General features: G+C 39.5%; 1 protein-coding gene across 2 annotated transcripts in view; it reads left to right on the forward strand.

The window, feature by feature from the left end:
* LOC133644514 (retinoic acid receptor RXR-gamma-B-like) overlaps nucleotides 1-16,001 on the forward strand; it is a 141,881-nt gene that overhangs the window by 112,169 nt on the left and 13,711 nt on the right. For both annotated transcript variants that reach the window (XM_062039046.1, XM_062039047.1), the window contains 4 exons: nucleotides 3,172-3,316; nucleotides 3,388-3,567; nucleotides 7,916-8,076; nucleotides 15,739-15,868. In XM_062039046.1, coding sequence (XP_061895030.1) covers nucleotides 3,172-3,316; nucleotides 3,388-3,567; nucleotides 7,916-8,076; nucleotides 15,739-15,868 — 616 coding nt within the window. The remainder of the gene's footprint in view (nucleotides 1-3,171; nucleotides 3,317-3,387; nucleotides 3,568-7,915; nucleotides 8,077-15,738; nucleotides 15,869-16,001) is intronic.

Here is a 16,001-nt window from a genome sequence, read left to right on the forward strand (position 1 = left end):
AAATGTTTTCTATTTACAGTAATACGGTGTTAGTATAGTACCGCGATACTAATGAATCATATTCGGTACTATAGCGCCTCTAAAAAGTACCGGTCCCCCACACCCCAGTCCTCGTCAGGTCGTGACATTGCTGGTTTACGAGTGGAGGAGCATGTTCGGCAGCGCACAATCGCGGAGTACTTACAAGCAGACACAGTGTGTAGACAGAAAAGGGAGAACGGACGCATTTTGGCCTAAAAACTAAAGATAAAGGTGAAGTTATAACACTGAAACGAGCCGCATGTGGCTCTTTAGTACCGCCCTAGTGGCTCCCTGGAGCATTTTTAATAAAAGATTAAAAATGGAAAAAGATGGGGGACGATTTTTAGTTATGTTTTAGTTTGTTTTTTGTTGGAGGACAAACATGACACAAACCTTCCAATTGTTAGAAAGCCCACTGTTTAATATGTTTGTGTGTATGCTTCACTGATGAGAGTATTTGGTGAACATCGTTTTGTTCTACTAATTTTGGCGGTTCTTGAACTCACCATAGTGTGGACTGTGTCAATAAAATACCTTATATTTTCTTTCTTTACTTTCCTTATTTTTTTCTTCATTTTGACAGGGGAAAAAAATAGTGTCCAATATTGCAACAAATATTAAATTATCTAACTTTTTAATGAAAAATTCAAAGAAATACTTAAATATCTGCGACACTATAAAAGTAACCAATAGATTTTACTGTAAAATTTTTACAGCATGTTACGTTTTTACGGTGCATTACTGTCAATGGAATAACGGTACCACATTTTATTATGGGAAAAAAAACTGGCAGCTAAGTTGCCAAAATCAAATAAAACATTTTTTTCTATTTACAGTAATATGGTGTTAGTATAGTACCGCGATACTAATGAATCATATTCGGTACTATACCGCTTCTAAAAAGTACCGGTCCCCCACACCCTCGCCCTCCTATCCTCGTCACGTCGTGACATTGCTGGTTTACGAGCAGAGGAGCATGTTCGGCAGCGCACAATTACGGAGTACTTACAAACAGACACAGTGTGTAGACAAAAAAGGGAGGACGGACGCATTTTGGCCTAAAAACTAAAGATAAAGGTGAAGTTATAACACTTAAACGGTGGCTCCCTGGAGCATTTTTAAAGAAGGATTAAAAATGGATAAAGATGGGGGACTATTTTTTTTTTGTTTTGTTTTAGTTAATTTTTTGTTTGAGGACGAACATGACACAAACCTAGTGTATCATTATTGCTTTGTTGTTAGTGAGCCATTTGTTGTCTATTTTTTTAGTTGCAGTACCAAATATGCTTCCTTGCCATAGATGACTCCAGTAAAACATACTTACCGTGAGGCCAAAGGTTAACCTAAATGGAGTGGAACCCTAATCAATAATGTAATGTATTTTTATTGTTTCGCTATATCAAAATGACCACTGTGGCAAAAGGTTAATAAAACAGCGCTGAGACGGGATATTGCCGGTCGGGATGAATTCATCATGCCTCTTGAAATTTTGGACAAGAACAGTACGGGTGAGGTCATTCGTGTGCAAAAGTCAACGCTTTACTCAACAGCTCTCGTTATTACCCACAGAGGACCGCGGTGGCGACCCCGTCTGTCTCTGTTAGACAACTACACCAGCATGTGACCAACCTTAAAGGCCTACTGAAAGCCACTAATACCGACCACGCAGTCTGATAGTTTATATATCAATGATGAAATCTTAACATTGCAACACATGCCAATACGGCCGGGTTAACTTATAAAGTGCAATTTTAAATTTCCCGCCAAACTTCCGGTTGAAAACGTCTATGTTTGATGACGTATGCGCGTGACGTCTATCGTTGAAACGGAAGTATTTGGACCCCATTGAATCCAATACAAAAAGCTCTGTTTTCATCTCAAAATTCCACAGTATTCTGGACATCTGTGTTGGTGAATCTTTTGCAATTTGTTTAATGAACAATGAAGACTGCAAAGAAGAAAGTTGTAGGTGGGATCGGTGTATTAGCAGCGGACTACAGCAACACAACCAGGAGGACTTTGAGATGGATAGCAGACGCGCTAGCCGCCGACCTCACCTTGACTTCCTCCGTCTCCGGGCCGCCGACCGCATCGGTGATCGGGTGAAGTCCTTTGTCGCTCCGTCGATCGCTGGAACGCAGGTGAGCACGGGTGTTGATGAGCAGATGAGGGCTGGCGTAGGTGGATAGCTAATGTTTTTAGCATATCTCTGTGAGGTCCCGTTGCTAAGTTAGCTTCAATGGCGTCGTTTGCAACAGCATTGTTAAGCTTCGCCAGCCTGGAAAGCATTAACCGTGTAGTTACATGTCCACGGTTTAATAGTATTGTTGATTTTCTGTCTATCCTTCCAGTCAGGGGTTTATTTCTTTTGTTTCTATCTGCATTTAAGCCTGATGCTATCACGTTAGCTCCGTAGCTAAAGAGCTTCGCCAATGTATTGTCGTGGAGATAAAAGTCACTGTGAATGTCCATTTCGCGTTCTCGACTCTCATTTTCAAGAGGATATAGTATCCGAGGTGGTTTAAAATAGAAATCTGTGATCCACAATAGAAAAAGGAGAAAGTGTGGAATCCAATGAACCCTTGTACCTAAGTTACGGTCAGAGCGAAAAAAGATACGTCCTGCACTGCACTCTAGTCCTTCACTCTCACGTTCCTCATCCACGAATCTTTCATCCTCGTTCAAATTAATGGGGTAATCGTCGCTTTCTCGGTCCGAATCGCTCTCGCTGCATTGTAAACAATGGGGAAATGTGAGGAGCCTTTCAACCTTTGACGTCACGCTACTTCCGGTATAGGCAAGGCTTTTTTTATCAGCGACCAAAAGTTGCGAACTTTATCGTCGATGTTCTCTAGTAAATCCTTTCAGCAAAAATATGGCAATATCGCAAAATAATCAAGTATGACACATAGAATAGATCTGCTCTGCCCGTTTAAATAAAAAAAAATTCATTTCAGTAGGCCTTTAAGGAACTTAAACCGTGACACGTGATTTCAACCTCAGACACTTTCACCATAAAAGCTTGTGTGACCGAGAGGGAAGGGAAACGGAGACATATTAAAAATAAAAACACGAAGTAGGAACAAGTCACAAGACCACAGTTCAATCTTACTTCCTGTCCTCTTTTCTTTTTTTTTTTTCCCATGACAGATGAATTCTATGAACAACGTCAGCAGCTCAGAGGACATCAAGCCTCCGCCGGGACTGCAAAACCTGGGGAGCATCAACTACCAGTGCACCAGCCCCGGCGGGATGTCCAAACACATCTGCGCCATCTGCGGGGACCGCTCCTCAGGTAACGGTAGGAAGGAAGGCTTCATCTGTATAAAAACATTTCCTTTAACAAGGATGTTTGTTTTCATGCAGGCAAACACTACGGCGTGTACAGCTGTGAGGGATGCAAAGGCTTCTTCAAGAGGACCGTCCGCAAAGATCTCACCTACACGTGTCGGGACAGCAAAGAGTGCCTGATAGACAAGCGCCAGCGCAACCGCTGCCAGTACTGTCGCTACCAGAAGTGCCTAGCCATGGGCATGAAGAGAGAAGGTACTAAAATACACGTAGGGCTGGGCGATATATCCAATATACTCGATACATCGCGGCTTTGTAGAAAATGACTATTTCGTGAGTATACGTTCTCACGCAGTTGCTTTTAGCTGCGGGCAGGGGTGTCCAAACTTTTTCCACTGAGGGCCGCACACTGAAAAATCAAAGCAAGCGGGGGCCATTTTTATATTTTTTATTTTAAAAACCAATACAATATATGTATAAAAAAGATACATTTAGGCCTCCACTCAGACTTGATCCCGGGGACCCCAAAAGGCTTTGGTCAAAAAAAATATTACAAATGTGTCATTATTTAGTATTATTATTATTATTGAATATATCTATCTGGGGCAGAGATTCAGCCTGAAAGAAAAGAGTCAAGAACAGGAGATAGGGAGGAGAATCAGATTGGGCTGGTGCCAATATGGAAAACTGAGCAACATCATGAGAGGAGAAATACCGTTAAGCCTAAAAAGAAAGGTCTTTAATCAATGCGTGTTACCAACCATGACATATGGAGCTGAAACCTGGGCATTGTCAAATAAAATGGAAAAGAAAATAGCAGCAGCACAACACAACATGGAAAGAAATATGCTCGGAATCACATATAAAGACAGAAAAACAAAAGAATGGGTGAGAAAACAAACGCAAGTCCAAGACATTATGAGAACTATCAAATTCAGTAAGTGGAAGTGGGCTGGACATATCAGTAGAACAGATAATAGATGGACTTCCCTAATGACATCATGGAGACCCATGGATGGGAGCAGAAATAGAGGAAGACCAAGAGTGAGATGGCGAGATGAGATAGACAAATATTGGGGAACAGTGCAGTGGAAGGGAGCAGCTAGAGATCGTTCACTATGGCAGAAACATGCTGAGGCTTTCGTCCAGCAGTGGACTGACAATGGCTGATGATGATGATTATTATTATTATTATTCAAGGTTTAAATCTCTAGATCAACATTAGGTCTATCAATATAACGCTTTTAAAGATTTAAGTTGTATGCCATTTTTGTCAAGGAAAACCGTGTTTTTTTATGGAAAAAAACACAAAATATGTAATATTTTCCCCCAATAAAATTTAAAAGTGGAATATTTGAGATTATATAATAATTGGAGTCTTAAAAAGGTCAATAACTCATAACAACATTGATTTGAATTCATTATTTTTTTGAGCAATGACACTTTAAAAAAAAAGTCCCACTAAAATTATTGGGGATCCAAAAGGGTACTGCTCAATAAAGTTTAAAAAAATAAATCCAACATTTTTTAAAAACTTTTACCACAATAGTCTCAAGATCAACTTCAGATCTATCCGTCAATTATAAGTTTTATTGTTGTTTATGTTTTTTGTTGGTTCGTTTTAGGCCCTTCTTTAAAAAACTTTGTTTTTTAAATGGCAACCAAAAAATATGCAACATTTTCCCCCCAAAATATCTCAAAGTGGAATATTCAATGTGAAGTAAATGGAGCCTTGAATAGGTCAATAATTCATAATGACATTGATTTTGATTCATTATTATTTTTTAAAGAAAGAAACAGCCTGCATGGCAGCTTTGTGTTATTAGAGTAAATAATGCAACATTTTCTTGTTACATTTCACCTGTTTGCTCTTTTATACCACTTTTTATGTTTTTTATTTTTTTTTCATCGTATTTTTAGAATGTGCCGTGGGGCCGTTAAAAAATTACCTGCGGGCCGCAAATGGCCACCGGGCCGCACTTTGAACACCCCTACAGGCTCTTCTCACTCTTTCTTGTCCCTCCTTCTCACAGAGACATAAAACAAGCACACCTTCTTACATATGTCACATAGTGTCGCGCGTGCAACGTCATACGCCCTCGCCGAGCAGAGAGGTGGCGGCATGGGTAAAGTTAGCTTGGCAGGTGGTGCAAGCGCAGCGGTGCGAGTGGTAATACGAGAGAGAGAAGGTGCCAATCTGGTAACAAATGGAGGAAGAATAATTAATTCCCAAGAAAAACAGCACGGGTCCATCGTCTGGCGGTGGTTTGGCTTCAAGCGGGAAGATGTTGAACAGACAACCGTAATATGTCAAGTATGCGACAAAAAGTACCACTAATTTCACCGATTCTGTTCCTAACTTTTATGGACAGAATTTCTAGGCGCAGTCAAGGCGTTGAGGGGAACCGGTTTGGTGGCTGCAGGATTAGGTCTCTGCTTTTTGCAGATAATGTGGTCCTGATGGCTTCATCTGGCCAGGATCTTGAGCTCTCACTGGATCGGTTCGCAGCTGAGTGTGAAGCGACTGGGATGAGAATCAGCACCTCCAAGTCCGAGTCCATGGTTCTCGCCCGGAAAAGGGTGGAGTGCCATCTCCGTGTTGCGGAGGAGACCCTGCCCCGAGTGGAGGAGTTCAAGTACCTCGGAGTCTTGTTCACGAGTGAGGGAAGAGTGGATCATGAGATCGACAGGCAGATCGGTGTGGCGTCTTCAGTAATGCGGACGCTGTATCGATCCGTTGTGGTGAAGAAGGAGCTGAGCCGGAAGGCAAAGCTCTCAATTTAACGGTCGATCTACGTTCCCATCCTCAGCTATGGTCATGAGCTTTGGGTTATGACCGAAAGGACAAGATCACGGGTACAAGCGGCCGAAATGAGTTTCCTCCGCCGGGTGGCAGGTCTCTCCCTTAGAGATAGGGTGAGAAGCTCTGTCATCCGGGAGGAGCTCAAAGTAAAGCCGCTGCTCCTCCACATCGAGAGGAGCCAGATGAGGTGGTTCGGGCATCTGCTCAGGATGCCACCCGAACGCCTCCCTAGGGAGGTGTTTAGGGCACGTTCGACCGGTAGGAGGCCACGGGGAAGAACTAGGACACGTTGGGAAGACTATGTCTCCCAGCTGGCCTGGGAACGCCTCGGGATCCCCCGGGAAGAGCTGGACGAAGTGGCTGGGGAGAGGGAAGTCTGGGCTTCCCTGCTTAGGCTGCTGCCCCCGCGACCCAACCTCGGATAAGCGGAAGAAGATGGATGGATGGATGGCATTTGAAAAGGCACCCGCTAGAGAATGATGAAGAGTGCTTGAAACTCTGCATGTCAACATCTCCGGCCGGTGCCACACCCAACAAAATGCCGACGCAACCAGCACTGACCCAATTGAGCCTGGCGTCTTCCATTTCCAGATCAACACCGTATGAAAAAAATAGTCAACAACAGAAGGAGATAACGTCCGCAGTAACCTACCACATAGCCAAGCACGTACACAATTTGATTTCCTATTATGCAGCTCATTTTTACTTGACAGTTATTGAAATATCTTGTGTGACATCATGCACAAAGTGCACTTTATTTGTTTTCAACTATTGTAGCGGCGTTCTGTACAAAAAGTGCACTTTAATTCAGTGTTGTTTTGATATGTCATCTTGGTGACATCATGCACAAAAGTGCACTCATAGCTTGTTTTAAAATGTCTCCAACAATCTTGCACTTTCTGTTTTGGAAATGTGTGTCCATGGTGTGGACTGTGACGCAACAGTTTGTTTACATGTAAAATCTTCCACTCCTTCTTTGTCTCATTTTGTCCACCAAACCTTTTATGCTGTGCGTGAATGCACAAAGGTGCGCTTTGTTGATGTTATTGACTTGTGTGGAGTGCTAATCAGGCATATTTGGTCAGTGCATGACTGCAAGCTAATCAATGCTAACATGCTATTTAGGCTAGCTGTATGTACACATTGCATCATTATGCCTCATTTGTAGGTATATTTGAGCTCATTTAATATCCTTTACTTTTATCCTCTTCGTATATAATTTAGTTTTGCATGTCTCATGACACATTATCTGTATGTAATATTGGCTGCATTTCAGATAGTTGTTTGTGTGTCATGTTGTTCCAGACCACAGCAAACATTACCTAGCTTGCCAAAGATTGTAATAAATCTATTAGAAGAAGACATCCTGCCGTTTCCTTTAACTTGGACACACACATCTATACATTTGGCCATTAAAAGCCAGTCATTTCCGGGAGTTATCTCACCTTCTGAGTAGCCTGTGATTTACTAATGTTGTAAAAATGTGTAGAATAAATATAAAATTTCAACATTTCTGTCAACGAAGATTTGCTTCTGCCTGCGACACAGTCATTTTGATAGTAGGCTATTATAGCTATAATAGACGCTTACATCATGTGTTGTCTTCATTATAACACGTATATACGACTTTTCATTTTTTGCGGCTCTAGACAGATTAGTTTTTTGTATTTTTGGTCCAATATGGCTCTTTCAACGTTTTGTGTTGCCGACCCCTGTAAATGAGAGTATACGTCTTACAATATGCACGGGTCAAGGGAAAACAAACTTGTCACGGAACTAACCCTGGTGTTCAAAATGCAGCGGTGCAGGAGGAGAGGCAGCGCGGGAAAGAGCGAGGGGAGAGCGAGGTGGAGTCCACCGGCGCTTTCAACGAAGACATGCCTGTGGACAAGATCCTGGACGCCGAGCTGGCCGTGGAGCCCAAAACCGAAACGTACTCCGACAGCAGCCCCGGTAACTCGGTAAGACGAGTTGCATTTAAAACACAGAAAATAGCAAAATGTCTTGAGTTTCCAATATTTTTTACAACTCTTATTTTTTTGTGATAGAGTGATTGGAGCACATACTTGTTGGTCACAAAAAACATTCATGAAGTTTGGTTCTTTTATGAATTTATTATGGGTCTACTGAAAATGTGAGCAAATCTGCTGGGTCAAAAGTATACATACAGCCATGTTAATATTTGGTTACATGTCCCTTGGCAAGTTATACTGCAATAAGGCGCTTTTGGTAGCCATCCACAAGCTTCTGGTGGATTTTTTGACCACTCCTCCTGACAAAATTGGCGCAGTTCAGCTAACTTTGTTGGTTTTCTGACATGGACTTGTTTCTTCAGCATTGTCCACACGTTTAAGTCAGGACTTTGAGAAGGCCATTCTAAAACCTTAATTCTAGCCTGGTTTAGCCATTCCTTTACACTTTTGAAGTGTGTTTGGGGTCATTGTCCTGTTGGAACACCCAACTGTGCCCAAGACCCAACCTCCGGGCTGATGATTTTAGGTTGTCCTGAAAAATTTGGAGGTAATCCTCCTTTTTCATTGTCCCATTTACTCTCTGTAAAGCACCAGTTCCATTGGCAGCAAAACAGGCCCAGAGCATAATACTACCACCACCATGCTTGACGGTAGGAATGGTGGGAATGGTGTTCCTGGGATTAAAGGTCTCACCTTTTTTCCTGCAAACATCCATCCATCCATCCATTTTCTACCGATTGTTCCTTTCAGGGTTGCGGGGGGTGCTGGAGCCTATCTCAGCTGCATTCGGGCGGAAGGCAGGGTACACCCTGGACAAGTCGCCACCTCATCACAGATAGACAGACAACATTCACACTCACATTCACACACTAGGGGCAATTTAGTGTTGCCAATCAACCTATCCCCAGGTGCATGTTTTTGGAGGTATAATAATAGTATTTATATAATATTATTGATATAATACTGCAGTTTGATATACTGTAATACTAGTATTGATATAATAATAGTGTTGGTATAATAATATTGAATTGAATTGAATTGAACTATTTATTTCAAACCTGCACTGTACAACAACACACTTTTTTTGTTTGTTTACATTTTGGCAGAGACATTTATGCAAGGCTTGAAAAGGGGTTGGATGAAGCAAATGCTTATAATATCCCAACCCCTCTCACTCATTCCACATAAACAATATAATACAAGAACAATACTATACAAACAAAAACAAGAAAAGCTCCTGTACACTAACAATACAATAGTACCATTGTTACTATGAGACAAGACAAGGCGAGACAAAACACACACACACACACACACACACACACACACACACGCACACACACACACACATAGGCCCAAACACTCTCTGACCATATACACCTCACTCTCATCGCTCTGTGCTAAGGGCATCACTCTCTTTCCTCCTCGTACCTCTTCATTACTTCTCTTTTAAACAGTCTTTTAAATGTAATTATGTTAGAACAGGTTTTTAACTCGTCCCCTAAGTTGTTCCACAGACTGACTCCACGCACTGAAATGCACATTGATTTTAAAGTTGTTCTAAATTTAGGAAAATATAATTTGTTTCCTCTTAGACTGTAACTATGGTGAGCACCTCTATCCTGGAATAGGTTCTGTATATTGGATGGTGGAGAGTTTTGGGATGCCCTAAACATAATTTGAGCAGTTTTAAAGTTGATTACATCGTGCAGTTTAAGTTGCTTTAGCTCCATGAATAGTGTATTTGTATGATGTCTGTAGTGAACATTGGACACAATCCTAATGGCCTTTTTCTGCAGAGTGACTAAAGGCTGTAGATGAGATTTATAACAATTTCCCCAGACTTCAACACAATAGTTTAAATATGACATAATAAATGAATGATACAATAACAGTAGAGCATTGTTATTCAATAAATGACATGATCTCCTCATCATTCCAACACATTTAGCAACTTTTATCCTCAGGTAACTTATATGAGGCTTCCATGATATATTTTCATCTATTACCACTCCTAAAAATGAATTTTGTTGAACATATTCTATTGGTGTATCATCAATAACAATCCTGATGGGTATATTACTTTTGCGATTGCTAAAGAGCATGATTTTGGTCTTTTTTAAATTCAGAGACAATTTGTCGGTATTAAACCAAGTTTTTAACTTGATCATCTCCTCAGTTACAGAGGCCAGAAGTTGCTTCATGTCGTCACCTGCACATGTAATGGTTGTATCGTCAGCAAAGAGGATGAACTTCAGCAGTGTTGATACTTTACATATTTCATTGATATACATTATAAATAGTGTGGGTCCTAGTATCGACCCCTGGGGGACTCCACAGGTTATGTTCATGAGTGTAGATTGATGTTGATCGATCTGAACAATCTGCTGTCTCTCATTCAAGTAGCTCTTCAGCCATTTCCCTGCCACTCCCCTTATGCCATAGTTTTCCAGTTTATTTACCAAAATCTGGTGGTCAATGGTATCGAAAGCCTTTTGCAAGTCAATAAAGATTCCTATAACAAATTTGTTTTTCTCGATACCATTAGTAATGTTCTCTATTAGATCACTTAAAGCTAATGAAGTTGACCTATTTTGTCGGAACCCATATTGACCATCAGATAATAATTTGTGCTTTTCAATGAAGCCACGAATTCTATTATCAAATAATTTTTCCAATATTTTTGACAACTGTGGCAGAAGGGAGACGGGCCGGTAATTTGTGAAGTGGTGTTTGTCTCCAGATTTGAAGATGGGGATGACTTTTGAGAGTTTCATTTGTGAAGGAAATTGTCCAAGTTGAAAAGATAAATTATGTGTGTGAATGGTTTGATGATTTCTTCCGCTACGTTGCGGACTGTCCTCATGTCGAGGTCATAAATGTCACGTGATGTTTTGTTCTTGCTTTTCTGAATAATCTCTAAGACTTCCTTTTCGACAGTCGGAGTAAGGAACATCGAGAAGGGATTTTTTTCAATAAGTTCCGTGGGCTGTTCATCATTAATTGGGATTTTTTTTGCCAGCTCAGGCCCAACTTTAACAAAAAACATATTGAAGCCATCAGCAATCATCTTCTTGTCACTTATGATTTGGTCGTTCTCAACAAAAAACTCTGGATAACAAGAACTGTTTGAACCATGCCCAATAATTGTATTTCATACCCTCCAAATTCCCTTTATATCATTTTTCTTTTGGATTAACAGTTTGGTTATATATTATATATTGATATAATAATATGCATTAAGTTTTAAACATAGCATAGCATAACTTCTTGCTCATCAATAAAGTTGAATTGATCAATTCAGGACTTCATCAAACTGGAATTATAATATCAAACACTTAATGTAACATTAATTTAATGTAACATTAATTTCATCCATCCATCCATTTTCTACCGCTTATTCCCTTCATGGTCGCGGGGGGCGCTGGAGCCTATGTTATATTAATTTCATGTAACATTAATTTCATGTTGCATTAATTTAATCTTACATTAATTTAATGTAACAATAATTTCATGTAACAAAAGTTTCAGGTAACAATAATTTCATGTAACATTGATTTCATGTGGCAGCACGGTGGCACAGGGGTTAGTGCATGTGCCTCACAATACGAAGGTCCTTAGTAGTCCTTAGTTCAATCCCAGGCTCGGGATCTTTCTGTGTGGAGTTTGCATGTTCTCCCTGTGACTGCGTGGGTTCCCTCCCGGTACTCTGGCTTCCTCCCACCTCCTCCAAACATATTGCTGGGTATTGTGGCCAAACAGCTCAATTTTTGTTTCATCTGACCACAGAACTTTCCTCCAGAAGGTCTTATCTTTGTCCATGTGATGTCAGATGAAACAAAAATGGAGCTGTTTGGCCACAATATATAGGAGTTGTAGAAATGATTGGAAACTCAAGACAGCCATGACATTATGTTCTTTACAAGTGTACGTAAACTTTTGACCACGGCTGTACCTGCCACAAGATCTGTAAGGTAATTGGTGTCAAAGGTCACATCAATAATATTATTTTCGAGCTTTTATGGACTGTTCTTCATTCAAGCAAGAACACTACTGATTTGGAATCTTATTCAATATAAGTTGGTGGAGGTCAAGGGGCAAATAGCGAGAGCAGTATTGATTTTTAGTCCTGTTCAATGTCTGTAACGGCAACTCAGCTTCCTTTGTCGCTTCCTCGGCAGGGCGTGAAGTTTCTGACGCGTGGTTTTCTTTTGATCAGCTGTTCCTGCGTCCCACAATAACAACAGGCTGACGCCGATCCAAAGTATAAAAAAAAAAATGACGGGGTTTATTTTCACTTTTCTTCCTGACGAACGGTAACAAGAGTAGCAAAAAATAATACAGATGACGTCATTGAGGCAATTTACATACGCTTAACACGTTTAAACACTGTCAAAAAAAAAGCTGTTGCCCCATGCCCTGTTCGACCTTTCAAAATAAAACATTGTCACATTTACGACAGTTACTGGCACTTTACGACACCCAGTCGAAACGGAGCAAACTAATAGAGCACAACTACATTGATAGGAAGTGAAAGACAATATTTTAAACTATATACCAATAATATGGCAAAATACCAAATATACGGTCATTTAAACTATTGCTGTATAATCAAATTTACTTTAAACAAAGCATGATATGTAAAGATAACAAATATGTGTAAATAGACTTAGACTTAAACAAACTTTATTGATCCACAAGGGAAATTGTTCCACACAGTAGCTCAGTTACAAAGGATGGGAAGTGTAAGGATGGAAAGGATAATGCAGGTATAAAGTACACTAAAAATGTACTGTAGTAGCAATATAAAATATAACATATATGTAATATTTACATATTATATATACAGTATATCATATATACTGATATGTTATATTACTAAATTATATTTGTATATAATATATACAATATATAACAATGATCATGTACAATATTACAGTATATGTAACAGTTGCAGCATAAAATAGAGAGTAGATCCAGCAGAAAATATACATTATAAACAAAGAGAGGTAGCTAACATAGAAGCGGTCAGGTAATAGACAGATATCATCTATTGCTGTATGGGGAGTGATTATACAGCTAATATTATTCCTAAATACGTCCGAAATGGCTCTAACAATGTCAAATACGCTTTTTCAAGAGTTATAACTTCAATCCATGTTGAGCAGTTAATCCGTAGAGTAAGAACACTATTGCTTTTGGGTGATACCTTCCACAAGATAATTTCTTTAAAAAAAACAATAGACTTATTTTTTTAAGCAAAAGCATTTTTTTCAACCTGATGTTTGACATCAAAGCAAGAACTGTATTGATTTTGTAACTCTATTCAACACACCGCCACCAACACACACACACACACACACACACACACACACACACACACCAAGATGTTTTAAGGTAACTGAGGTCAAAGGTCAAATCAATAATGACACCTGAACCTGGTTTTAGGTCAAAGCAAGAAAATAATTGATTTTTATTTGTATTTAACACAAGATGAAAGTGTTAAAATTATCTTTTTAAGGGGGGGGTCACCTCTTTAATTGGTATTTTGCAGTTCATTTGTTTAATGAGAATGCTATCGCTTTTGGGCTATATCATCCAGAATTTTTTGGGGGGTATTTAAGGACAAATATCATATTACTAATTCTGTGAATGGTCCAAAGCATTCACACATATGGTTTTCCACACCAAAATTCATCTATTTATTATTCAACTTAAACTTATTCTTGTTCTCCAGATTTTGGCGTGCTCTACCTTCCACATTTTTCACCTGTTCAAACCGTTCCAACTTCAAACTTTTCAGCCTATATGAAAAATTCCAAAAATTCCCATATTTCCCAGAATTCCAGGTTTTCCATGGTATTTTTCCCATTCAAAATTAATTGGCCATTTTTCAAACTTTCACCATTTCCACATTTTTCAACCGATTCAAACCATTCCACCTTAAACACATTCTACCATTCTGGAAATTTGAATGACCTTTTTTTCAAGTTAAAAAAAATTCCCAGAATTCCAGGTTTTCCGGGGCATTTTTACCATTCAAAATGAATTAGCCATTTTCAAACTTTCACCATTTTCACATTTTTCAACCTATTCAAACCATCCCACCTTCAACACATTCTTCCATTGTGGAAATTTAAATTACCTTTTTTCCAAGTTCCAAAAAATTCCCAGATTTCCCAGAATTCCGGGTTTTCTGGTGCATTTTTCCCATTCAAAATGAAACGGCCATTTTTCAAACTTTCACCATTTCCACATTTTTCAACCTATTCAACCCATTCAACCTTTCAACACAATCCACCATTCTGGAAATTTAAATGACCTTTTTTCCGAGTTCAAAAAATTTCCCAGAATTCCAGGTTTTCCGGGGCATTTTTCCCATTCAAAATGAATTGGCCATTTTTCAAGCATTCACCATTTCCACATTTTTCAAACTATTCAAACCATTGCACCTTCAACACATTCCACCATTCTGGAAATTCAAACTACCTTTTTTCCAAGTTCAAAAAAATTCCAGGATTTTCCAGAATTCCTGGTTTTCCAAAGCCCTGTTTCCACCCTTTTTTCTGGCAACTACTCCACCTACATTTTTAAACCCACTTAAACCGTTCCATAGTCAAAACATTCCTATTAATCAGGACAAAAAACAAGTTGTTTTTGAACAGGAAAAATTCCCGGTTTTCCCGAAATTCCAGGAATTCCGTAATTCCATTTCTCAACTCAACATGTTACTACTTCAACATTTCTTGACCGATTTGAAAAATGTCAACACCAACCATTTCAACTCATTCAGGCCATTGAAGGTTTTTTTTTACCATTTTCAAAAAAATCCCCGCTTTTCCCGAAATTCCCAAATTGTTTGAAAATTCCCATTGAAATCAATGGGACATTTTTCAAAGTTCCCAATTCCTACATTTTCCATCTGATTCAAACTGTTCCAACTTCAAAATATTCAACCTGTTTGGGAATTGTGTGCTCGACTTCAACAATTCTAAAAAAAAAAAAAATCCAGGATTTCAGCTCAACTTCAGCATTGGAGCATTCACACGCAATTCCTTCAGGAATTGCCTCATCTAGTTATTTATAGTATTGATATAGGATAGGATCAGATAAACTTCAGTTATCCCACAGTGGGGACACTCTGTGGTTGCAGATTTACATACAGTAAAGAAGTGAATCGTAAACCTGTTGTTTTACATCAAAGCAGGAACAGTATTGAGGTCAACGGTCAAATCATATTTTTCCGTGCACCTTGAGCTAATTGTTTCAACTAATGGTTCAGCAAGAATGTTATTGTTTTTGGGCTACACCCACAAGATGTTTATGGTCATACCAGTAAGCACGTTTTACCTGTTTCCAAATGTCAGTTTCATATCAAATGAAGAAAACTATTGATTTTCATTTCAACATATAAGGTCAAACAAGGCAACTGATCTTGCTCAAATGTAGAAGATAATGTTTTTGATGCGTTTGAGCCTGAGGTAATTGAGGTGGAAGGTCAAATCTTCAGCCTTTCTCCTGTCATAAAAGCATGAATCCCAAATAACGTCGATTTGATCCAACATGCACACGGCTAGCCAAAGGCGTTGTGCAAATCAGCTCCAAAATATCATCATGACTTTTCTTCTGGTATTCCCGCTTTGCTCGTAGACCAACGACCCCGTCACCAACATCTGCCAAGCGGCCGACAAGCAACTCTTCACTTTAGTGGAGTGGGCCAAGAGGATCCCACACTTCTCAGAACTCCCCCTCGACGACCAGGTCATCTTATTACGAGCAGGTAACCATCGACCTCAACATCATGCATAACTGAATCGGCTGCTTGTACTATGTGCTGTTTGTATGTATGTATGTATGTACAAAACCCAAAACCAGTGAAGTTGGCACGTTGTGTAAATGGTAAATAAAAACAG

This window comes from Entelurus aequoreus, linkage group LG27 (genome assembly GCF_033978785.1).
Source record: "Entelurus aequoreus isolate RoL-2023_Sb linkage group LG27, RoL_Eaeq_v1.1, whole genome shotgun sequence".
Taxonomy (NCBI): Eukaryota; Metazoa; Chordata; class Actinopteri; order Syngnathiformes; family Syngnathidae; genus Entelurus; species Entelurus aequoreus.